This window comes from Eurosta solidaginis, chromosome 3 (genome assembly GCF_040869045.1).
Source record: "Eurosta solidaginis isolate ZX-2024a chromosome 3, ASM4086904v1, whole genome shotgun sequence".
In the NCBI taxonomy this organism is placed as follows: domain Eukaryota; kingdom Metazoa; phylum Arthropoda; class Insecta; order Diptera; family Tephritidae; genus Eurosta; species Eurosta solidaginis.
Window position 1 is genome coordinate 227,796,108 of NC_090321.1, and position 19,883 is coordinate 227,815,990.

The following is a 19,883-nucleotide window of genomic DNA, read 5'->3' on the forward strand; positions in this document are numbered from 1 at the left end:
ATAACATTTTGGAAAACACAAAAAACCTGATTATTTAGTAAATAATACACCTAGAATGTTGGAGTTTGCCGTGTGGACTGATATTGAGATTCTTGATAAAAATTTGAAAAAAAATTTTAAAATGGGCGTGGCACCGTCCACTTGTGACAAAATCAATTTTACAAATATTATTAATCATAAATCAAAAATCGTTAAACTCATCGTAACAAAATTCGGCAGAGAGGTTGCCTTTATTATAAGGAATGCTTTGAAGACAAATTAATGAAATCGGTTAAGGACCACGCCTACTTTTATATAAAAGATTATTAAAAGGGTCGTGGACGAATAAAATAAAATATATTTGCAAAAAATTGCTTTATATCAATGGTATTTCATTTCCCAAGTGGATTTATAACAATAAATAGGAAAAAATTAAAAATTAAAAAAAATGGGCGTAGCACCGCCCCCTCTATGACTAAGCAATTTTCTATGTTTCGGGAGCCATAACTCGAAGAAAAATTAACGGATCGTAATAAAATTGGGTACACAAATTTTCCCTATAGCAGAAAATATTTGTAAAAATGGACGGGATTGGTTAAAGACCACGCCCACTTTTATATAAAAGATTTTTAAAAGGGTCGTAGACTAGAATAATAAGCTATAACTTAGCAAAAAATAGTTTTGAATCAATGATATTTCACTTATCAAGTTTTATTGAAATCTGAGATGAAATATGCAATTGAAGCTCACACTGAGTATATAATGTTCGGTTACAGCCGAACTTAGACACCTTTACTTGTTTTGATTATATTTTCACAAATTTCTCGATAATGTTCGATTGTATTTATTGCTTTTTGATTTGAAGCTCCTCATATGTAATTCTGTTCAATTTAATGGAAAAACAAAAACAAAGCTTCCACAACATAAACAGATATGGGCGAAATATCGGGAATACTTCATATTTTTGGTGTCAACCGAAAGTGTACAAAACAAAAGGTTGGACATTTCCAGTACTGTGTGTGATTTCCATTTGTTTTTATTACGGATTGTTAACGTGGAACTGACAAGCATTGCTGTCACCCCCGATACAATTTTCTGCCAGTACACCGAAATAGCGGCTTTGATCATACTACTAATGATCCTTTTTCGGACTTTTCTGTTTAGGTTTTCCTATAGATGCTCGATGGGTTGAGGTGCAGTGACTGCGGAAGGTATCTAACTGCTTACAGCTTGATAGAGCATTCGTTTTTTGACAACTCTCGCAGTTTGTTCGGGATCATTGTCGCTAAAACACTCATGATTGATCCAAAATCAGTTTTTCGGCACTCCGAGTTTATTTTTAATATGCTCAGATAGTCTAACCAAATTAACCGATCCGACCAATTCAACCGATCTTAATTAAATTTGCGCACCGTGTGCAGTTTAATATAACTTGAAAGTTAGGATAGTTCCTGTGAAGTTTCTTACCGGGCAGTAGACCCGGGACCGATTTAAAGATGGCGTTGACTATTCATTGAAGCATGAGCTAAATTATTTAGCATTGTGGATAAAACAAGTGTGATATCTTATCCGTCAACAGGATGTGCAAGATGGCGACTTTTTAGCGTTTTGGCAACGCTTTGACAGGATGTTCAATATGGCGGTCCATACGGCCGGCTATCTTTAGCGGGTGATAGAAAGAGATACAGGGCGACGCCACGATAGTCACTTACCAATCAGGTGATCCATTATATTTGTCATTTTGACGGGTCGGCTATACATTAAGGGACCAATTGGTTTTATTCGTAAACCAAAGGGGTTTGAACTTTGAAATTTTGCACATAGGATCTCAGGGAGTTCCCCAACGAGAATCAGTAAGTAATTTTTAATTGTTACTAACAATTTACTAGTGATTAGTTGTTAAAGTTACCATGGTATAACTATCACTTTACATACAAACACTTTCACAAGAATTTTATACATAAGTACCCTTTATAATGTTTATAAAACCACAAACAACTATTTTCATTTGTTTAAATTTACGTATTATTGTAAAATGTAATAATTTATCTGTTTACTTTCCGCGAACACAAGCATACAGCCATTTTACCTAATTCACTGCTAGCTTGGTGCTACCAGATGCTTTAAATTTTTCCAACGAATGAAAAACTTTTAAATAGTACCAACGAGGAAAATGGGCCTTTTTCATTCAACTCCATTTATTTATTTTACGAAAAAATAGAAAATTGGGAATAAAAAATCGCGCAATTTTTTATTCCAAATTTTCGCCTGCGCCGCCTTTTATTTATTTTTTTTAATAAATTATGTTTATTTCATAAAAAAATAGAAAATTCGTAATTAAAAATGCGATTTTTTAAAATAAATTACGTCTACTTCATAAAAAAAAAAATAGAAAATCTGGAATGAAAAAAGGCGCGATTAAAATAGATTGAGTCGTTTTTTATTAATACATATTTTGAAGTCTGGTAGCACCATTTTTGCTCAATTCATTGCGTTTTCTTGCATTTTTTTGGTAAATTTAATATTAAATTGTAATCAAACTATAAGCCTCCGGCGGGTGGGGGTGGTTTTTTTAGAAAGGGGGAGCCGCCCCCATACCTCCCACCACCCCAACCCCCTCCCACATGTCCCATAATGTATAGTCTACCCATTTTGACGTCTATGCCGAAGATATCACACTTGTCTTATACACAATGTTATTTAGCGCTATAGAAAGACGATGAGGTGAAAGACAATTTTTATGAACAATTAGAACGCACATATGAGCGCTACCACCGTCATGATATAAAAGTCGTGCTTGGCGACTTTAACGCCAGGGTGGGCAAATAAGGTGTTTTTGGCTCTACAGTCGGAAAGTTCAGCCTACACAATGAAACTTCTCCTAACGGACTGAGGCTGATTGACTTTGCCGGTGCTCGAAACATGGTCATATCCAGCACGAGGTTCATGCATAAAAAGATACATCAAGCTACATGGCTGTCTCCTTATCGAAATACTCGCAATCAGATCGATCACGTTGTGATAGACGGACGGCATACCTCCAGTGTTTTAGATGTGCGTAAGATCCGAGGATCTAACATCAACTCGGACCATCATCTCGTTGCAGCCAAAATACGCACCCGCCTCAGCGCGACTAAAACCAAGGAAAGCTAGACGTCGAAAAGCTTCAATCACAACAGACTACCAATGATTTCGCAACTCGACTCTCACACCTGCTCTCTGAGAGCACAACGCAGTCTGAATGAATACAGGAGCAGTGGGAGCATAACTCCAAAGCACTTCGTACTGCCGCCGAGGAAAAAATTGGTTACCGGCGGCCACGAAAAAACAACTGGTACGATGATGCGCCGGTTGGCGGAGCGAAGGAGCGACTGGTGCGCCATAGCCGTTTAGACGGTTAAGCGCCAATTAAGTAAGTAATTTAGCGCCATAATTTAACTTGAGTATGATAATGTCGCAATGTAATTAATATCTGCTAGGCTCCTTTTGATCTTTTGTTCGCTCAGTTCTATTGCATTGAACGCATTTCAGTTGAATGCTTCATTTGTTATAAAACTGTTGCGCCTACAAACAGCTAAAGAGAATTTTTCTCATATTTGCACACATTTTACTTGACATAAACATATTTTACGTGGCGTAAACATACGAAATATTTTAATTAGCCGAACCTTTCATATTTGAAGAAAAAACAAAAAAATCAAAAGAACTTAAGCTCATTAGCCTAGCCCTAGGCACTGAGTGTTGTAACAGCTGAAATTAAGTACGAAATATTTACAGTGAATGCATTTTATGACAATACGCTAAGTTTTGTGCTAGTTAGTAGAAGCATATCACATTCAATAAAATAAAATAAAAAATTGTTAAGAACGCTTGAAAAAAATCCAAAGAAATCAGTGAAATGTTTGAACCGATACAAGAGAAATTAAAACAACTATATGACGAGCAAAGAAATCTCACAATTGGTAAATTTAATTTTACTTTTGACTACTATGCTTATATATCAAGTCGTTTTTATACCCAATTTGCTTGTACACAATGGCCCGTAATCATAGTCGCTGACTAAAATGCCTAAATTAAAAATGGGATATAAAATTTTGGTCTGTCATAGACATATTAAACACAGTTTTCAGCTAAAATAAGCATGGACAGGGTTCCGCATGAAAAAAGGTATTGATTGGCGCTATGAAGAAATTTTTGAGAAATTTTAAAAGTTCACCCTGTTCCTTACAACCGTGGTTACTTGACTCCACGTATAAAAAATTGTAATTTTTTACTTGACAAAAACTCTTACAATAGCAAAAAAATTGTCAAAGGAGTACCTCAAAACGCGTTTTGATCATAATCCAGTGGCGGATAATTATCATTCAATTCTATTTAAAAGTTATTAGCAAACGTTTTGTAAAAATTCGCTGTTTTTTATCAGCCGTCAATTTAAAATTGAGTGCACGATCTTTTAATTGAACATGAACATACTTATTTAAAGAAAATTTACCTAATTTCGTTCTTAAAAAATTATTTAAATCTCGCAACATAAACGAATAGGTATTTAAAGCGGATTTGGGCTCCTTAAAGCAAAAGAAGCAAAAAGGCTATCCATTCATACACTCATATTCATGTTGAATAGATTATATAGTTTGTAAGAATGTTGTAAAGAAAAGTTGTTTTCATTAAGACAGATGTGACGGCCAAAATAATGCAAACCTTAAATGTTAGGTGGTCCTAACCGTTAACGCCGTTTAATTTAATATTCCCGAAACCGAATAGGGATATCTCTAATCTTGATTCTAATAAGTATGAAGGACATTCAATGATAATCAGGTTAAACCAAACTTAGGTTTGTGTTCGCAAAGTCAGCATAAATAAAGGGATTTTAGTATAGTTTTCCAAAGGAAAGAAGTGGCCTAGAATGTTGAGCCATTGTACATGGACCAGCAAAGTGTAAGTCCCTTTTACATTAGAAAATCATTTAACTCAAGTCGATCATGACATAGACTAAGAGGGTGCTAAAGTGAGGAAGTAGTTCAGCAGCGCCCGTACCAAGCAGTTCTTAACATTTTTGTTGCTAATTCTTGTTGTATTCCATGTTTTATTTCACGCTTTCTTTTAAGAGGAATTGGCAAATGTAAAGGGGAATAGAAGACGCAAAAGGAAATGCCAGCAGAATTGAATTCAAGAATTCTGTAATGTAATTCAATAGTTAGAAGTCGGAAATAAGAAATTGTTCTTTTATTAATAGATATTCACAAAAAACCGAATAATTACCCCCAAACGACTGCGAAACTGGTGAAAATTGTATCAGCGCAAAACGCCTTTTTAGTTAATTCTTTTCTGTGTACAACAACATCACCAAAATTACATCAACCACATGAAAGTCTTAAACTTTGTTTTGCAAAAATATCTTGACAGAGTACAAGTATTACTTTGCCGCCTTCGGATTATTACTTCCGAAATTAAAACGCGTCATTTGACACCTCTCTCGAAATTTTTGGACATATGTATATTAAAAATCGACGCCTGTGGTAAATAATTCCTTCCATTGAATATTTATTTCTAAATTTAATGCCAAAATCACTATAGGATGCTACTTTTTCCTCAAAAGATACGGAAATATCAAAACTCACAAATATCTTTGAATGCGGAATAGTCTTAATTAAAGATTTCGCATATGTGGAGCCAAGTAACCATCGCATATTTTAAGATTGTGTAATTTTCGTCACAAACAATTAATACGCATTCAAGGTATAATAAATTAGCTTCTGACGTATATTTGCTTGTCGGGGAAGCCTTTTTTCACTTCCATTTAAGTTCATCGCGTTTAAATAGCAAATTGTTTAATTTCTCGCAACTTTTGACAGCAGACCACCAACTTAAAACCTATTTTAAAAAATTAAAATCGGGCTCATGTCATTTTAAATTTAAAATACTCTTTTAGAGATAAAATAGTGTTTAAGTGGACTATAACAGACTTAAAATGATATTTAATTTAGAACCATGTTTAAACCAATAAAACTCGGGCCAATGTTATTATAACTTTAAGTGGATAATGATAGTTCGTAATGGCCTAATATAATAGAGATAGATATAGGCTTCCTTGTATCTAAATTATCAGCATCGAAAAAGATTATGATGGACCCATATCCGTCCGGCCGTCCCCAACACGATCACTTGAGTAAAAATTTAGATATCTTAGCCCAGAATAGAACCATACTAAAAATGAGGGAAATAGAAACTTGTCACTTCACGTAGGTTATTCTTACTATTTTATGTATATGCTTTAAATGGAATAGGTTGGCGACCATGCCCAGTTAAAAAAAAATCTATCGAAACTTGGAAAAATAGAAAAAGTTCTACATTTCATTACCAAAGACCTATAATTTGACGAAACTTGACTTACATATATACCCAGCCTGTGCTCTCATATCAACGTTGAACAAAAGGTGACTGAATCTAACGATATTTGGTAAGAACATTGTTTTTATGACAGTAACTGTTTGATAGCTGGTTACGGAAAACGATATTTGCATATGTATGTACAAGTCGATATTTCATCATTCATATCATTTAATGCTCGTGACATTCCCCTTTGAATGTATCTTTAATATATACATATACTAGCAGACCCGGCAGACGTTGTTCTGCCCTAAATTTGGCCTCTCTGCATACATTTTAATAAGCTTTTTCCATCTAACTCTGCCCTCCCCCCTCTTCACTTTTTCCTAATCCTTTCATTCACTCCTCCCTCCGCTTTTTTCGCTTCATCTATCTCCATCTTCGTCTCATTCTATCACTTTCTCAGTCTCCTCCTCCTTCTCTCTTTTATCTTCTCTCAAGTTCTTCTCATTCTTCTTCATCCCTTATTGCCTGTCCCAGAGGGCGGTATGTATTTGGTTCCAGTCCCAGTCCCACTCCGAGTCTCAGTCCCAGTCCTAGTTCTAATCTCATTCCCAGTCCGTCTCTGGTCTACTTCCCGGAAAAAAGGATCGTAAATACTAATATAGGCAAACTTATATACCAAATTTCAGTCAAATCGAATAGGACGTATGTAAATAGGTATGTGGGTATTATTAATTCATGTCTTTATTTCGGTTTATGAGTTTTCCATGTTGATGCGACTAAATCGAATATCACAATGAAAATTACTGTAGAGCTCTGAGCAACAGCTTTCATTTGATATCCATATTACCCACACATTCTAGGGGTATCCGGGTCCACGTTTTGGCCTATATCTCGAGACCCTAGTCACCCAGCAGTATGAAAATTACTCTCTACTAAAGCACTCATCAACAGCTTTCATTTGATATCCATATTGTATAAACACTGTCTAGGCATTCACGCGCCCACGTTTTGGCCTATATCTCGAGATCACAGGGGTATGAAAATTACCATCTACTAAAGCACTCATCAACAGCTTTCTTTTTTTATCCATATTCTATAAAAACATGCTAGTGGTAGCCAAACCTATGTAATAACCACCACCTGAGATATACGCAACTTGTGTGAAAGTTTGAACAAAATCGACCCACGCGTTTCTTCAAACACCGTCGAACAACTAACACACATTTTAGCCTTTCTTTTTATATATATAGATTTTCAATTTTCACACTTCACTATAATAGCCGTGTTTTTTAACACGCGTATATCCGTTTACGCTTAAACTTGATATGGACTGCTAAGCGACAAACTTTAAAAACACCTCTGAAATTACTGCGCATAAATTCTGTCCTACTAAATTTCAGTACGTATTATACTCAGATGTAACTGAAATATGTGTCTTTGTTTCACCCTCTACACTAATTCTATGTATTCTATGTGTGTCCACAATTCATCGCAACTGATTCAGCTATATGTTATACCCTATGGCCATCAGAGCGTTGTGTCTCCGCTTTTCGGTACACCCTGTTGCTGTAGCTAGTTGTTTAGCCACAGCCGCTAGATGGGTCTCCTAAGCATTATCTAAGTGAAGATAGGCGTTTTTTTTTTTTACGCGCAAACGAAATGCATACGCGTTTAAAAAAAAACACGGCTAATATTAAAACGAAATGCAGATATTCGATGCTTTTGAAAGTCGGCTTAAAAATTGCACATGGAACAACTAAATACTCTCCTGAATTAAAAAAAAAAAATTGCTTAGTACCTCTAAATCGCGGGCCCCCTCAGAAACCCCGGGCCAGGTGGTAATCCCCCATCCCCCCCCCCCCCCCCCCCCGCTCTCGTCGGGCCTGCTGATGTGTTATACTTGATATCATTCGCTATAATATTTTTTATTGATAAGCACGTTGTTTAATTAAACACCAACCAATTACACGGAAGTATTACCCACCTGAAAATATGAGTGCCGTTGCGTATACATAACATTTTATTATTACGTATAAACATATAAAAAAATTTGCAATAAAATAATATAGCGACTATAAACTGAGATATAACCTATCGCATATTTCAAGTCACATCAATCTACACACGGGGTGCAAAACAAATTCAAAATCGGTTCAGTAGTTTAGGATTCCATCGCGGACAAACAATGCGACACGTGATTTTTATATATAAAGATGAAAGCGCACGCTGGGTATTTAATGCTCGGTTTTGCCCCAACTTAGCATTCCTTACTTGTGTAGCTCTGCAGGTAAGCCACTAGTTATGAGAGTTATTTTGCCCGTTGCATTGGATGTGGCGTCCCACAAACGTAACAAATTAAACACCTACCACTCACTGCAGACTTTGGAGGTACACTTTTTCTCAACATGCCTTGAGAAATATCCACTGTAGAGGCATGATTATATATAGGGTCATGCTAGAACAACAGAATTTTTCGTGTATTTTTTTCGGTCTAGAAGTCAAGCTGCCAAAAAGATATGAGGCATTAGCCAATGTATGAGTCACTATCCACTATTTTTCAATAAAATTTCATGTTTTACTGTATTCCCAACCGATATGTATGCACATAAATCGTGCTAAAGCATCATATATATTGTGACGAATATTAGCAACACTAAGGGATACTATCATCTCTAAGCCGATACTAAGCAGTCATTTGTATCTACATAAACAAATCAATCATTATGTCTACACATATGTACATACAGCAGCGGAAAGATACTCACAAAAGTATGCAATCATCAGCAAAGTAGTTCTCACACGTACACATGCATATATCTGAGATACTCACAAAAGTATGCAATCATCGCGCATATTGCTATCGAGAAGCTATAAACGTGCATCTGTAGTTTATAGCTGGTGAGTTTATAGCTGGTAAAGAAGTAGTAAATTCTAGAAGGAGAAACGCCTAGAAATATGCGAACGACACGGCAGGGACTATAAAAGCAGCAGAAGCTGAGTAGTCCGTAATCAGTTTGATTTAAGCACGCTATCAGTTGCGAAGTATAAGTGTTATTGTGAAGTATTTTCAAAGTAGTCTAATAAAACCATTTTGCATTATTGAATATTGGAGTTAATTATTCAACAGTTTAGCGATACGAACGTTAGTAGCAGGTTGCAAATAAACGGAGTTTCCCTAAATTCGTTACAATATTGTTACGAATATTAGCAAAACTAAGGGGTGCTGCTATCTCTAGGCCGATGCTAAGCAGTGACGTGAATTCACATCAATAATTCAATCATTATGTATCTACATAAACGAACAATAATTGCGTCTACACATATGTACCATGTACGTATACGAACAGCGGAGAATCAATGCACAAACACATGCATACATCTGAGATACTCCTGAAAGTATGCAATGAGAGAAGCTACAAAATCGTGCAATTGTAGTTACAGCTGAGAAGTTTGAGAGCTGATGGCAACTAGTAGATTCTGGAAGCGCCCAGAAGATGCGAACGTTGAAATCAGAGAGTATAAAAGGCAGCAAATGTAGAGGCGCTGGAATTCAGTTTGAGTTGAGCTATCAAGCAGTTTCGATTAAGACGCTATCTAGCGAGCCATAGAAGTATTATTTTGAAAGTAGAGTTTCATTTGAGCTATCAATCAGTTTTGTTGTTAAGCAAGCTAGTTGCAAAGTATAAGTGTTATTGTGAAGTACTTTAATAAAGGCCATTTTTCCATTATTCAATATTGAAGTTATTTATTCAACAGTTTAGTGATCGAACTTAGCAAAAGGGCAAATAAGAGGATTTGCAATTAAATTCGTTACAATTGGCGTCAGAAGAGGAATTGTTGAATAAATTCCAGAGGACAACAAGGACATGGCAAAATTCAGTGAATTGAACATCCAGCAACTAAAGAAGGAGTTGGAGAGCCGTGGATTGAATACAAGCGGCGTTAAACTCGAACTTCAGGCACGGCTACGAGAGGCAATGGAAGCAGAAGGAATTGATGTGGACGAGTATGTCTTTTATCCTGAGGGGGTCGAGACAACAACAAAAATTGAAGAGAAAAACGAAACATCGCAGACAGTTACGAGCACAGACTTGAACATGATTTTGGCTGCAATATCTGCTCAAACATCGACAATGTCATCTCAACTAGAAGAACAGAAAACGTATATGTCTCTCAACTAGAAGAACAGAAAACGTATATGTCATCTCAACTAGAAGAACAGAAAACGTATATGTCATCACAGATGGAATCCCAAGAGACACGAATAACATCCAAGATGGAAACACAGCTCGAAGAACAGAAGACATATATGGCATCCCAACTGGAAGAGCAGAAGACATATATGGCATCCCAACTGGAATCACAGAAGGCACGTATTTCAGAAATGACATCGCAAGTGTCATCTCAACTGGAAGACCAAAAGACGTATATGGCATCTCAATTGGAAGCGCAAGAGGCACGTATATCTGAAATGTCGGCAGAAATGTTGGAACAGGTATCATCAAAACTGGAAGCGCAGGATGCAAAAATGGCTAAATTTCAGGCAGAAGTAGATGATTTAAAAGGTCGTATGGAGCAGTTACAACTAAATCGCCCAGCTGTTTCAGCAAGCAATCCAAAGGTAAAAACACCATCCTATGACGGTTCTGTTCCTTTCCAGGTGTTTAAGATTCAGTTTGAGAAGACCGCAGCAGTGAACAACTGGAGTGCTGAAGATAAAGTTGCTGCACTATTCATGGCGTTGAAAGGGCCTGCAGCTGAGATTTTACAAACCATTCCAGAGGGCGAACGGAACTGTTATGAAGCATTGATGGCTGCTGTAGAGAGACGATATGGAACTGAGCATAGGAGACAGATATACCAAATGGAGTTGCTGAACCCCTTCCAGAGGCCTGGTGAAACATTGCAAGAGTTTGCGTCGGATATTGAAAGGCTAGCACATTTAGCGAATGCGGACGCACCCGTGGAATACACTGAAAGGGTAAGGATTCAGAGCTTTATAAATGGCATACGGGACACCGAAACAAAGCGAGCTACATACGCAAACCCACAGCCAACATTCGCAGAAACGGTGTCACAAGCTCTGATTCAGGAAACAGCGTCGCTTCTGTGTAAGCTAGTTTTCAAAGCACGCCGTGTGGAAGTAGAAAGGCCAGAGTGGGTAGACGCAATATTGGAGGCGCTGAAAGGATCGCAAAAGCGGAGTGAAAAAGTTATCAAATGCGGGAAGTCCGGTCACATTGCACGTCATTGCGATCTTGGTCCTAATAGTTCCAACAATGCGGGTGGCCGTAAACGCAAAGCTGGAGGAGATGAGCAAGAGCGTGCCAGATGTAAAGATCGAGAGCTAGCTCCAGCTGTTGAATGTCCTGTGATATCTGTGTCGCAAATTGGAAGGAAATCAAGCAGTCTTACCGTCAGAGGGAATGTGGATGGCAAGGAGCGTGTACTGAATGTAGATACGGGCGCATCTCATTCCTTGATTCGATCTGATTTAGTCAACAGGAGATTAAAACCGTTACCTGGAGCAAGTTTGCGTACGGTCACAGGCGAGTATAACCAAGTCCAGGGAGAAGTGATATGTGAAGTCCTAATTGGGAAGGTCATGGTTCTACACAAATTCGTTGTGGCGGAGATCGTTGATGAATTCATATTGGGAGTGGACTTCTTAGTTGACCATGACATCAGGATCGATATGCCAAGAAAGATTGTGCGCTATGAGAACCAGGATGTCCCACTTAACTTCAGTTTGGAAGAAGGGTTCAGTAGTAATCGAGTACGGGTGGAGAAGACTCTACAAACGCCACGAAAGTCAAAAGAAAATGTTGATGGATCGAATGGGCCAAATAAAGCGAAATTAAAAGTACCTGCGAGAAAAAGACCGGCATCGACAAACCCTAATGGACGCACTAAAATGACTGAAAGAATTTTTCAGAAAGAATGCAAGGGTGGCTTCAAGCCAGCGCGCACTACTGTTGTGAAACGTCCAGATGATAATGATGATGCAAAGTCAATCCGTCAAGTGCAAGCTCTGCGAAGAAGTTCATTGGTCAAACAACAGAATGCGAGGGAAATATCAAGAATAATGAGTAGTAAGATGAAACGCAGGTACAACGAGGACAAAAATTCGGAAGGTTTCTTGGAAGGAGATTTGGTACTGTTATACAACCCTCACCGGCGGAAAGGTGTTCCATCCAAGATTCGGTGCAGTTGGGAAGGCCCGTACAAAGTTGTGAAGAAGATCAGTGATACCATCTACCGGATACACACCACTGGGAAACCAGGGAGTAGAAAAGTGGTACATCTGGTGATGATAACGGCGATTAGATCGGGAGATTTGTCTGATCGGGACGATCAGACTTAGGTGGAGGGCAGTGTTACGAATATTAACAAAACTAAGGGGTGCTGCTATCTCTAGGCCGATGCTAAGCAGTGAAGTATTATTTTGAAAGTAGAGTTTCATTTTAGCTATCAATCAGTTTGGTTGTTAAGCAAGCTAGTTGCAAAGTATAAGTGTTATTGTGAAGTACTTTAATAAAGACCATTTTTCCATTATTCAATATTGGAGTTATTTATTCAACAGTTTAGTGATCGAACTTGGCAAAAGGGTAAATAAGAGGATTTGCAAGTAAATTCGTTACAATATTATTTTTAATTGTTGTTTTTATGTACGCGCCCCTGTTCGCTCTTATTTGGAATCCAAATCTATAAATAAAGTTTTGGTTGTAAAGATGGACATCCGGGCTATTAGTGAGCTTTGGGCAATTTTGGTCGTAGAGCTTTTGTTTAGCTATATTTTATTAAAAAAATTGTTAAAAATAAACGATTGTGAGCACACAGAAATCTATTTGTATGATGGCACTATTGTGAATATTTGCACTGCATTACTGGCAGTTGCTATCATACGCTAGATGGCAGCGCAAGCTGTAAGTTTTAATTTATTGATAGAACAGCTGATATTTGTTGATGTTTGATAAGATACTTTTATATTGGTTGCGCAAGATGCGCACGGGTGCGGCTCGTATTATTTATTGTCTCAGATGAAAAGAATTTTCCATCCCGAAAAACACAATTTCGCCTTAAACAGTAACGGTATAGCAAAGCTTCTAGCAAAACAAACATTATGAAACTTCAAAATCCCCAAATACGTCAAAGAGTTTTGAGTGGAACTACTTTCTTTTTTATACCATGGGTATTTTATTAAATTATTAAATAAATTATTTTAAAAATTGTTTGTTGTTTACAGGTGCTGCTGGATTTTGTGCTTTATACTTGATTTTCGGTTATGGTGCTCAATTGCTGTGTAATACAATTGGTGTAGCATATCCTGCTTACATCTCCATACATGCCATTGAGTCGAGTACAAAATTGGACGATACTAGATGGTTAATCTATTGGGTTACTTATGCCATATTGTCATTGATTGAATATTTCTCAGGCTTCCTGACCTCTGTCATACCATTTTACTGGTTACTTAAGGTAAACTAAAATAAGTTTTGTAAAAATTTTGAATTGAAAAACAATAAAATATTATACATATACATATTTCCAGGCCTCTTTTCTCGTCTGGTGTATGCTGCCAATGGAAAGGAATGGTTCATTTGTCATCTATCAGAGCATTGTGCGCCCATATTTTCTAAAGCATCATCGGGGTAACTATTGAATCATGTTTTTTTTTTTAATATGTATATTAACCTGGGTCGATTTGTATGGACGAAAGTTAACCGATATCGCGCCATCGATTTTTCGATAGGATTTGGGCTCAGGAAAAAAAGTTCCACTACGCATACACAAAAAAAATAATTTTCGAGCCTGAAAAAAAAAAAATGGCGAAAGGGTAAATTTTTCGACCAAAATACTCCCCAAAACCCAAAAAATATTGGGGAGTGTTTTAGTCGAAAATTTACCCTTTCGCCATTTTTTTTTTCGCAGGCTTGAAAATTATTTTTTTGGGTATGCGTAGAGGAACTTTTTTTTCCTGAGCCCAAATCCTATCGATAAATCGATGGCGCGATATCGGTTAATAAAACGACCCAGTCTAATGTACAACAGTTTCTTGATATTACGAACATTCGATTCTACGAGATTTCGATTTCACAAACATTCAAAATTTTTACGTTGAGTACTTTATAGTACGAACAAACGTGCATCGACAGTACTTGGTTGTACGAATAACTAATCAATTTTGTGTTTTGTATCATAAAAATGTTTAATTGAAGAGCCAAAAGTTAATCATACAGACGCTGTTGAAAGTTTTGGCACGTGCATTCGGTGGGCCAAGCAAAACAATGTTGAGGCTTCAAATTTGGTTATTTTGACGGAGCTTCAAAAAGCTGCAGTAAACATTTACCTCAATATTCCTGTCAAACAATGATTAATCAATTTTTTACATAAACATTTTAAACATTAACTACTGTCATACTAAATTAAGCACATGATATTGTTCGAACAACTTTTCTGAGCATACACCTAACCTAAAATATGGAATATGTATGTATATATGTATGTGTGTTATACGGTGATGACCATTCTGAAATTAATTTTTATACTCAGTTGAGCAGAGCTCACAGAGTATATTAAGTTTGATTGGATACCGGTTGGTTGTACATATATAAAGGAATCGAGATAGATATAGACTTCCATATATCAAAATAATCAGGATCGAAAAAAATTTGATTGAGCCATGTCCGTCCGTCCGTCCGTCCGTTAACACGATAACTTGAGTAAATTTTGAGGTATCTTGATGAAATTTGGTATGTAGGTTCCTGAGCACTCATCTCAGATCGCTATTTAAAATGAACGATATCGGACTATAACCACGCCCACTTTTTCGATATCGAAAATTTCGAAAAACCGAAAAAGTGCGATAATTCATTACAAAAGACCGATAAAGCGACGAAACTTGGTAGATGAGTTGAACTTATGACGCAAAATAGAAAATTAGTAAAATTTTGGACAATGGGCGTGGCACCGCCCACTTTTAAAAGAAGGTAATTTAAAACTTTTGCAAGCTGTAATTTGGCAGTCGTTGAAGATATCATGATGAAATTTGGCAGGAACGTTACTCTTATTACTATATGTACGCTTAATAAAAATTAGCAAAATCGGAGATGGACCACGCCCACTTTTAAAAAATTTTTTTTTTTAAAGTAAAATTTTAACAAAAAATTTAATATCTTTACAGTATAGAAGTAAATTATGTCAAGATTCAACTCCAATAATGATATGGTGCAACAAAATACAAAAATAAAAGAAAATTTAAAAATGGGCGTGGCTCCGCCCTTTTTCATTTAATTTGTCTAGGATACTTATAACGCCATAAGTCGAACAAAAATTAACCAATCCTTTAGAAATTTGGTAGGGGAATAGATTTTATGGCGTTAACTGTTTTCTGTGAAAATGGGCGAAATCGGTTGATGTCACGCCCAGTTTTTATACACAGTCGTCCGTCTGTCCTTCCGCATGGCCCTTAACACGATAACTTGAGCAAAAATCGATATATCTTTACTAAACTCAGTTGACGTACTTATCTGAACTCACTTTATCTTGGTATGAAAAATGAACGAAATCCGACTATGACCACGCCCACTTTTTCGATATCGAAAATTACGAAAAATGAAAAAAATGACATAATTCTATACCAAATACGAAAAAAGGGATGAAATATGGTAAGGTAATTGGATTTTTTTATTGACGCGAAATATAACTTTAGAAAAAACTTTATAAAATGGTTGTGACACCTACCATATTAAGTAGAAGAAAATGAAAAAGTTCTGCAGGGCGAAATAAAAAACCCTTAAAATCGTGGCAGGTATTACATATATAAATAAATTAGCGGTATCCAACAGATGATGTTCTGGGTCACCCTGGTCCACATTTTGGTCGATATCTGGAAAACGCCTTCACATATACAACTACCACCACTCCCTTTTAAAACTCTCATTAATACCTTTAATTCGATACCCATATCGTACAAACGCATTCTAGAGTCACCCCTGGTCCATCTTTACGGCGATATCTCGAAAAGGCGTCCATCTATAGAACTTAGGTCCACGCCCTTTTAAAATACTCATTAATACCTTTCATTTGATACCCATATCGTACAAACGCATTCTAGAGTCAACCCTGATCCACCTTTATGGCTATATCCCTAAATGGCGTCCACCTATAGAACTATGGCCCACTCCCTCATAAAATACTCTTTAATGCCTTTCATTTGATACACATGTCATACAAACACATTCCAGGGTTTCCCTCGGTTCATTTTCCTACATGGTTATTTTCCCTTATGTTGTCACCATAGCTCTCAACTGAGTATGTAATGTTCGGTTACACCCGAACTTAACCTTCCTTACTTGTTTCTTTTTGTTCTTTTTTTTTTGCATTTTTTATTTGAGTAAAACAAGTTTTAAAAAACACGTGTACTTTCTCTGGTTATTTTAGCTATTTTAATCAAGAATATATGAAAAATGTTATGGTACTCGATTTTACGAACAAACCCTGCAACGATGGTGTTCGTAAAATCAAGAAACTGCTGTATATAGCTACATACCTCCGTTACAAACCCATTTCGGGCATTTATTGGCGTCGTTTCAGGAAGAAGGGAGGAAGGTCGAAATGTTTTCGTAACTGTTTTGTAATTATATTCGTGAAGGGTTCAAGGTAACTTCGTAGTTTTTCGAGTTTATTTTTAGGGAACGGTTTTCTGAATAGTTCGGTAATATTTTTGGTATGATTTGTGAGCTAAGTATTACTTTATCATAGAGGAACTATTTTTGAATCGTTTCTGCATGGTTTTCAGGACCATTTTAGGATTTTATTTTTATAGTTAGTTATGTTCATTATGAGATTTGGTTTATTTCGAGTTTATCTCGAGCTTCTCTGAATTATAGTTTGTTTCGTTTTTTAGCACCAGGTTTGTATGGACGAAAGTTAACCGATATCGCGCCATCGATTTTTCGATAGGATTTGGGCTCAGGAAAAAAAGTTCCACTACGCATACACAAAAAAAATAATTTTCGAGCCTGAGAAAAAAAAAATGGCGAAAGGGTAAATTTTTCGACCAAAATACTCCCCAAAACCCAAAAAATACTTTTTTTTTTTTCAAAAAACTGTTGTAAAAACGTTGGCGATAACAGTTTTTTGAAAAAAAAAAAAATATTTTTTGGGTTTTGGGGAGTGTTTTGGTCGAAAAATTTACCCTTTCGCCATTTTTTTTTCGCAGGCTTGAAAATTATTTTTTTGGGTATGCGTAGGGAACTTTTTTTTCCTGAGCCCAAGTCCTATCGATAAATCGATGGCGCGATATCGGTTAATAAATCGACCCAGTCTAATGTACAGCAGTTTCTTGATATTACGAACATTTGATTCTACGAGATTTCGATTTCACAAACATTCAAAATTTTTACGTTACTTTATAGTACGAACAAACGTGCATCGACAGTACTTGGTTGTACGAATAACTAACCAATTTTGTGTTTTGTATCATAAAAATGTTTAATTGAAGAGCCAAAAGTTAAGCATACAGACGCTGTTGAAAGTTTTGGCACGTGCATTCGGTGGGCCAAGCAAAACAATGTTGAGGCTTCAAATTTGGTTATTTTGACGGAACTTCAAAAAGCTGCAGTAAACAGTTACCTCAATATTCCTGTCAAACAATGATTAATCAATTTTTTACATAAACATTTTAAACATTAACTACTGTCTTACTAAATTAAGCACATGATATTGTTCGAACAACTTTTCTGAGCATACACCTAACCTAAAATATGGAATATGTATGTATATATGTATGTGTGTTATACGGTGATGACCATTCTGAAATTAATTTTTTCTTTTTGTTCTTTTTTTTTGCATTTGTTATTTGAGTAAAACAAGTTTTAAAAAACACGTGTACTTTCTCTGATTATTTTAGCTATTTGAATCAAGAATATATGAAAAATGTTATGGTACTCGATTTTACGAACAAACCCTGCAACGATGGTGTTCGTAAAATCAAGAAACTGCTGTATATAGCTACATACATCCGTTTCAAACCCATTTCGGGCATTTATTGGCGTCGTTTCAGGAAGAAGGGAGGAAGGTCGAAATGTTTTCGTAACTGTTTTGTAATTATATTCGTGAAGGGTTCAAGGTAACTTCGTATTTTTTCGAGTTTATTTTTAGGGAACGGTTTTCTGAATAGTTCGGTAATATTTTTGGTATGATTTTTGAGCTAAGTATTACTTTATCATAGAGGAATTATTTTTGAATCGTTTCTGCATGGTTTTCAGGACCATTTTAGGATTTTATTTTTATAGTTAGTTATGGTCATTATGAGATTTGGTTTATTTCGAGTTTATCTCGAGCTTCTCTGAATTATAGTTTGTTTCGTTTTTTAGCACCAGTCTAGATTATTTTCTACCAATTTCACACAGGGTTAATGGAATAATAGGTATCATCCGGTCGTGAAGATCCTGAGCCAGATTAATGCAAAAACAACGATTTGAGCCAGATAAATTCACATAGAAGTCTGGCTCAATTTTTGAGTCAGATAATTTGTTAATTTATTGTCTTTGGTTTGGCAACACTGCCTCTAATAAACCCTACTTTTTCAAGAATAGATGTCGCTGCTGGGCCTTTAGTGCTTAAATGCTTTTCAAGTCTGCAAGGTTTGCGTATTCGACGTCTTGCGATTCACGATGCTTCCCATTATGAACCATTTTCTCTGTTGTTCGTCTGTTACCATGTTTTTTGTTTTCGTGTATCCCTGTAGTATTGTAGTCTAACATTTGAACCCAGTTAGAGAACCACACATACGTACAAGTTGGGCACTATCTTTTTTCAACTTAAATAATAAAGTTGAGCCAATGTTTCGAGACAACTTTTGATATTTTATAAATATGCCTTATTATCAATATGAGCAAGGAACGCAAATGCCAGATCGCCCGCTTAAGCTCGGCTTAAAGTTCAGTTAAAATAGGCTGAAAAACTGCAGAATAAGTTTAAGCGTAGTTTAACTGACAGAGTTGAACTTGTAATGAAAACCAGACCTTATGCCTGGGTTTTCAGTGTGAGTTTAAACTCTAGTTAAAGTTGACGCTATAACCTGATTTAAGGCCGAGCTTCTCTTCCAATTTGCGTCGTGCTCCTTTTAATTTTTGCTACAAATTGGTGTGACGGGACCTACATGTTTTATGCCGACTCCGAATGGCATCTGCAAGGCAAATGAGTTTTCGCTGAGAGCTTTTCACGGCAGAAATACACTCGGAGTGCTTGCCAAACACTGCCGAGGGGCGACCCCGCTTAGACAAGTTTTCTTCTAATTGAAAAAACTTGTTTCTAAAATTTTGATGTTGCCCGGGGCGTGAACCCAGGATCTTCGGTGTGGTAGGCGGAGCACGCTACCATCACACCACGGCGGCCGCTAATATTCTTACATTAAGGTATGAAAATCACGTTTTTTTTTTGCATTCAATACATAATACAGAGTACATATATTAACTTTGATTGGATAACGGTTGGTTGTACAGGTATAAAGGAATCGAGATAGATATAGACTTTCATATATCAAAATCATCAGTGTCGAA

General features: G+C 36.5%; 1 protein-coding gene across 4 annotated transcripts in view; it reads left to right on the forward strand.

Annotated features, from left to right (window-relative positions):
• Positions 1 to 19,883, forward strand: part of ReepB (Receptor expression enhancing protein B) — a 90,853-nt gene that overhangs the window by 68,076 nt on the left and 2,894 nt on the right. For 3 of the 4 annotated variants that reach the window (XM_067775399.1, XM_067775398.1, XM_067775400.1), the window contains 2 exons: positions 13,562 to 13,794; positions 13,868 to 13,967. In XM_067775399.1, the coding sequence (XP_067631500.1) occupies positions 13,562 to 13,794; positions 13,868 to 13,967 (333 nt within the window). Of the gene's footprint in view, positions 1 to 3,788; positions 3,942 to 13,561; positions 13,795 to 13,867; positions 13,968 to 19,883 lie in introns of those variants that run through there. The other variant, XM_067775401.1, reaches the window with a different exon arrangement.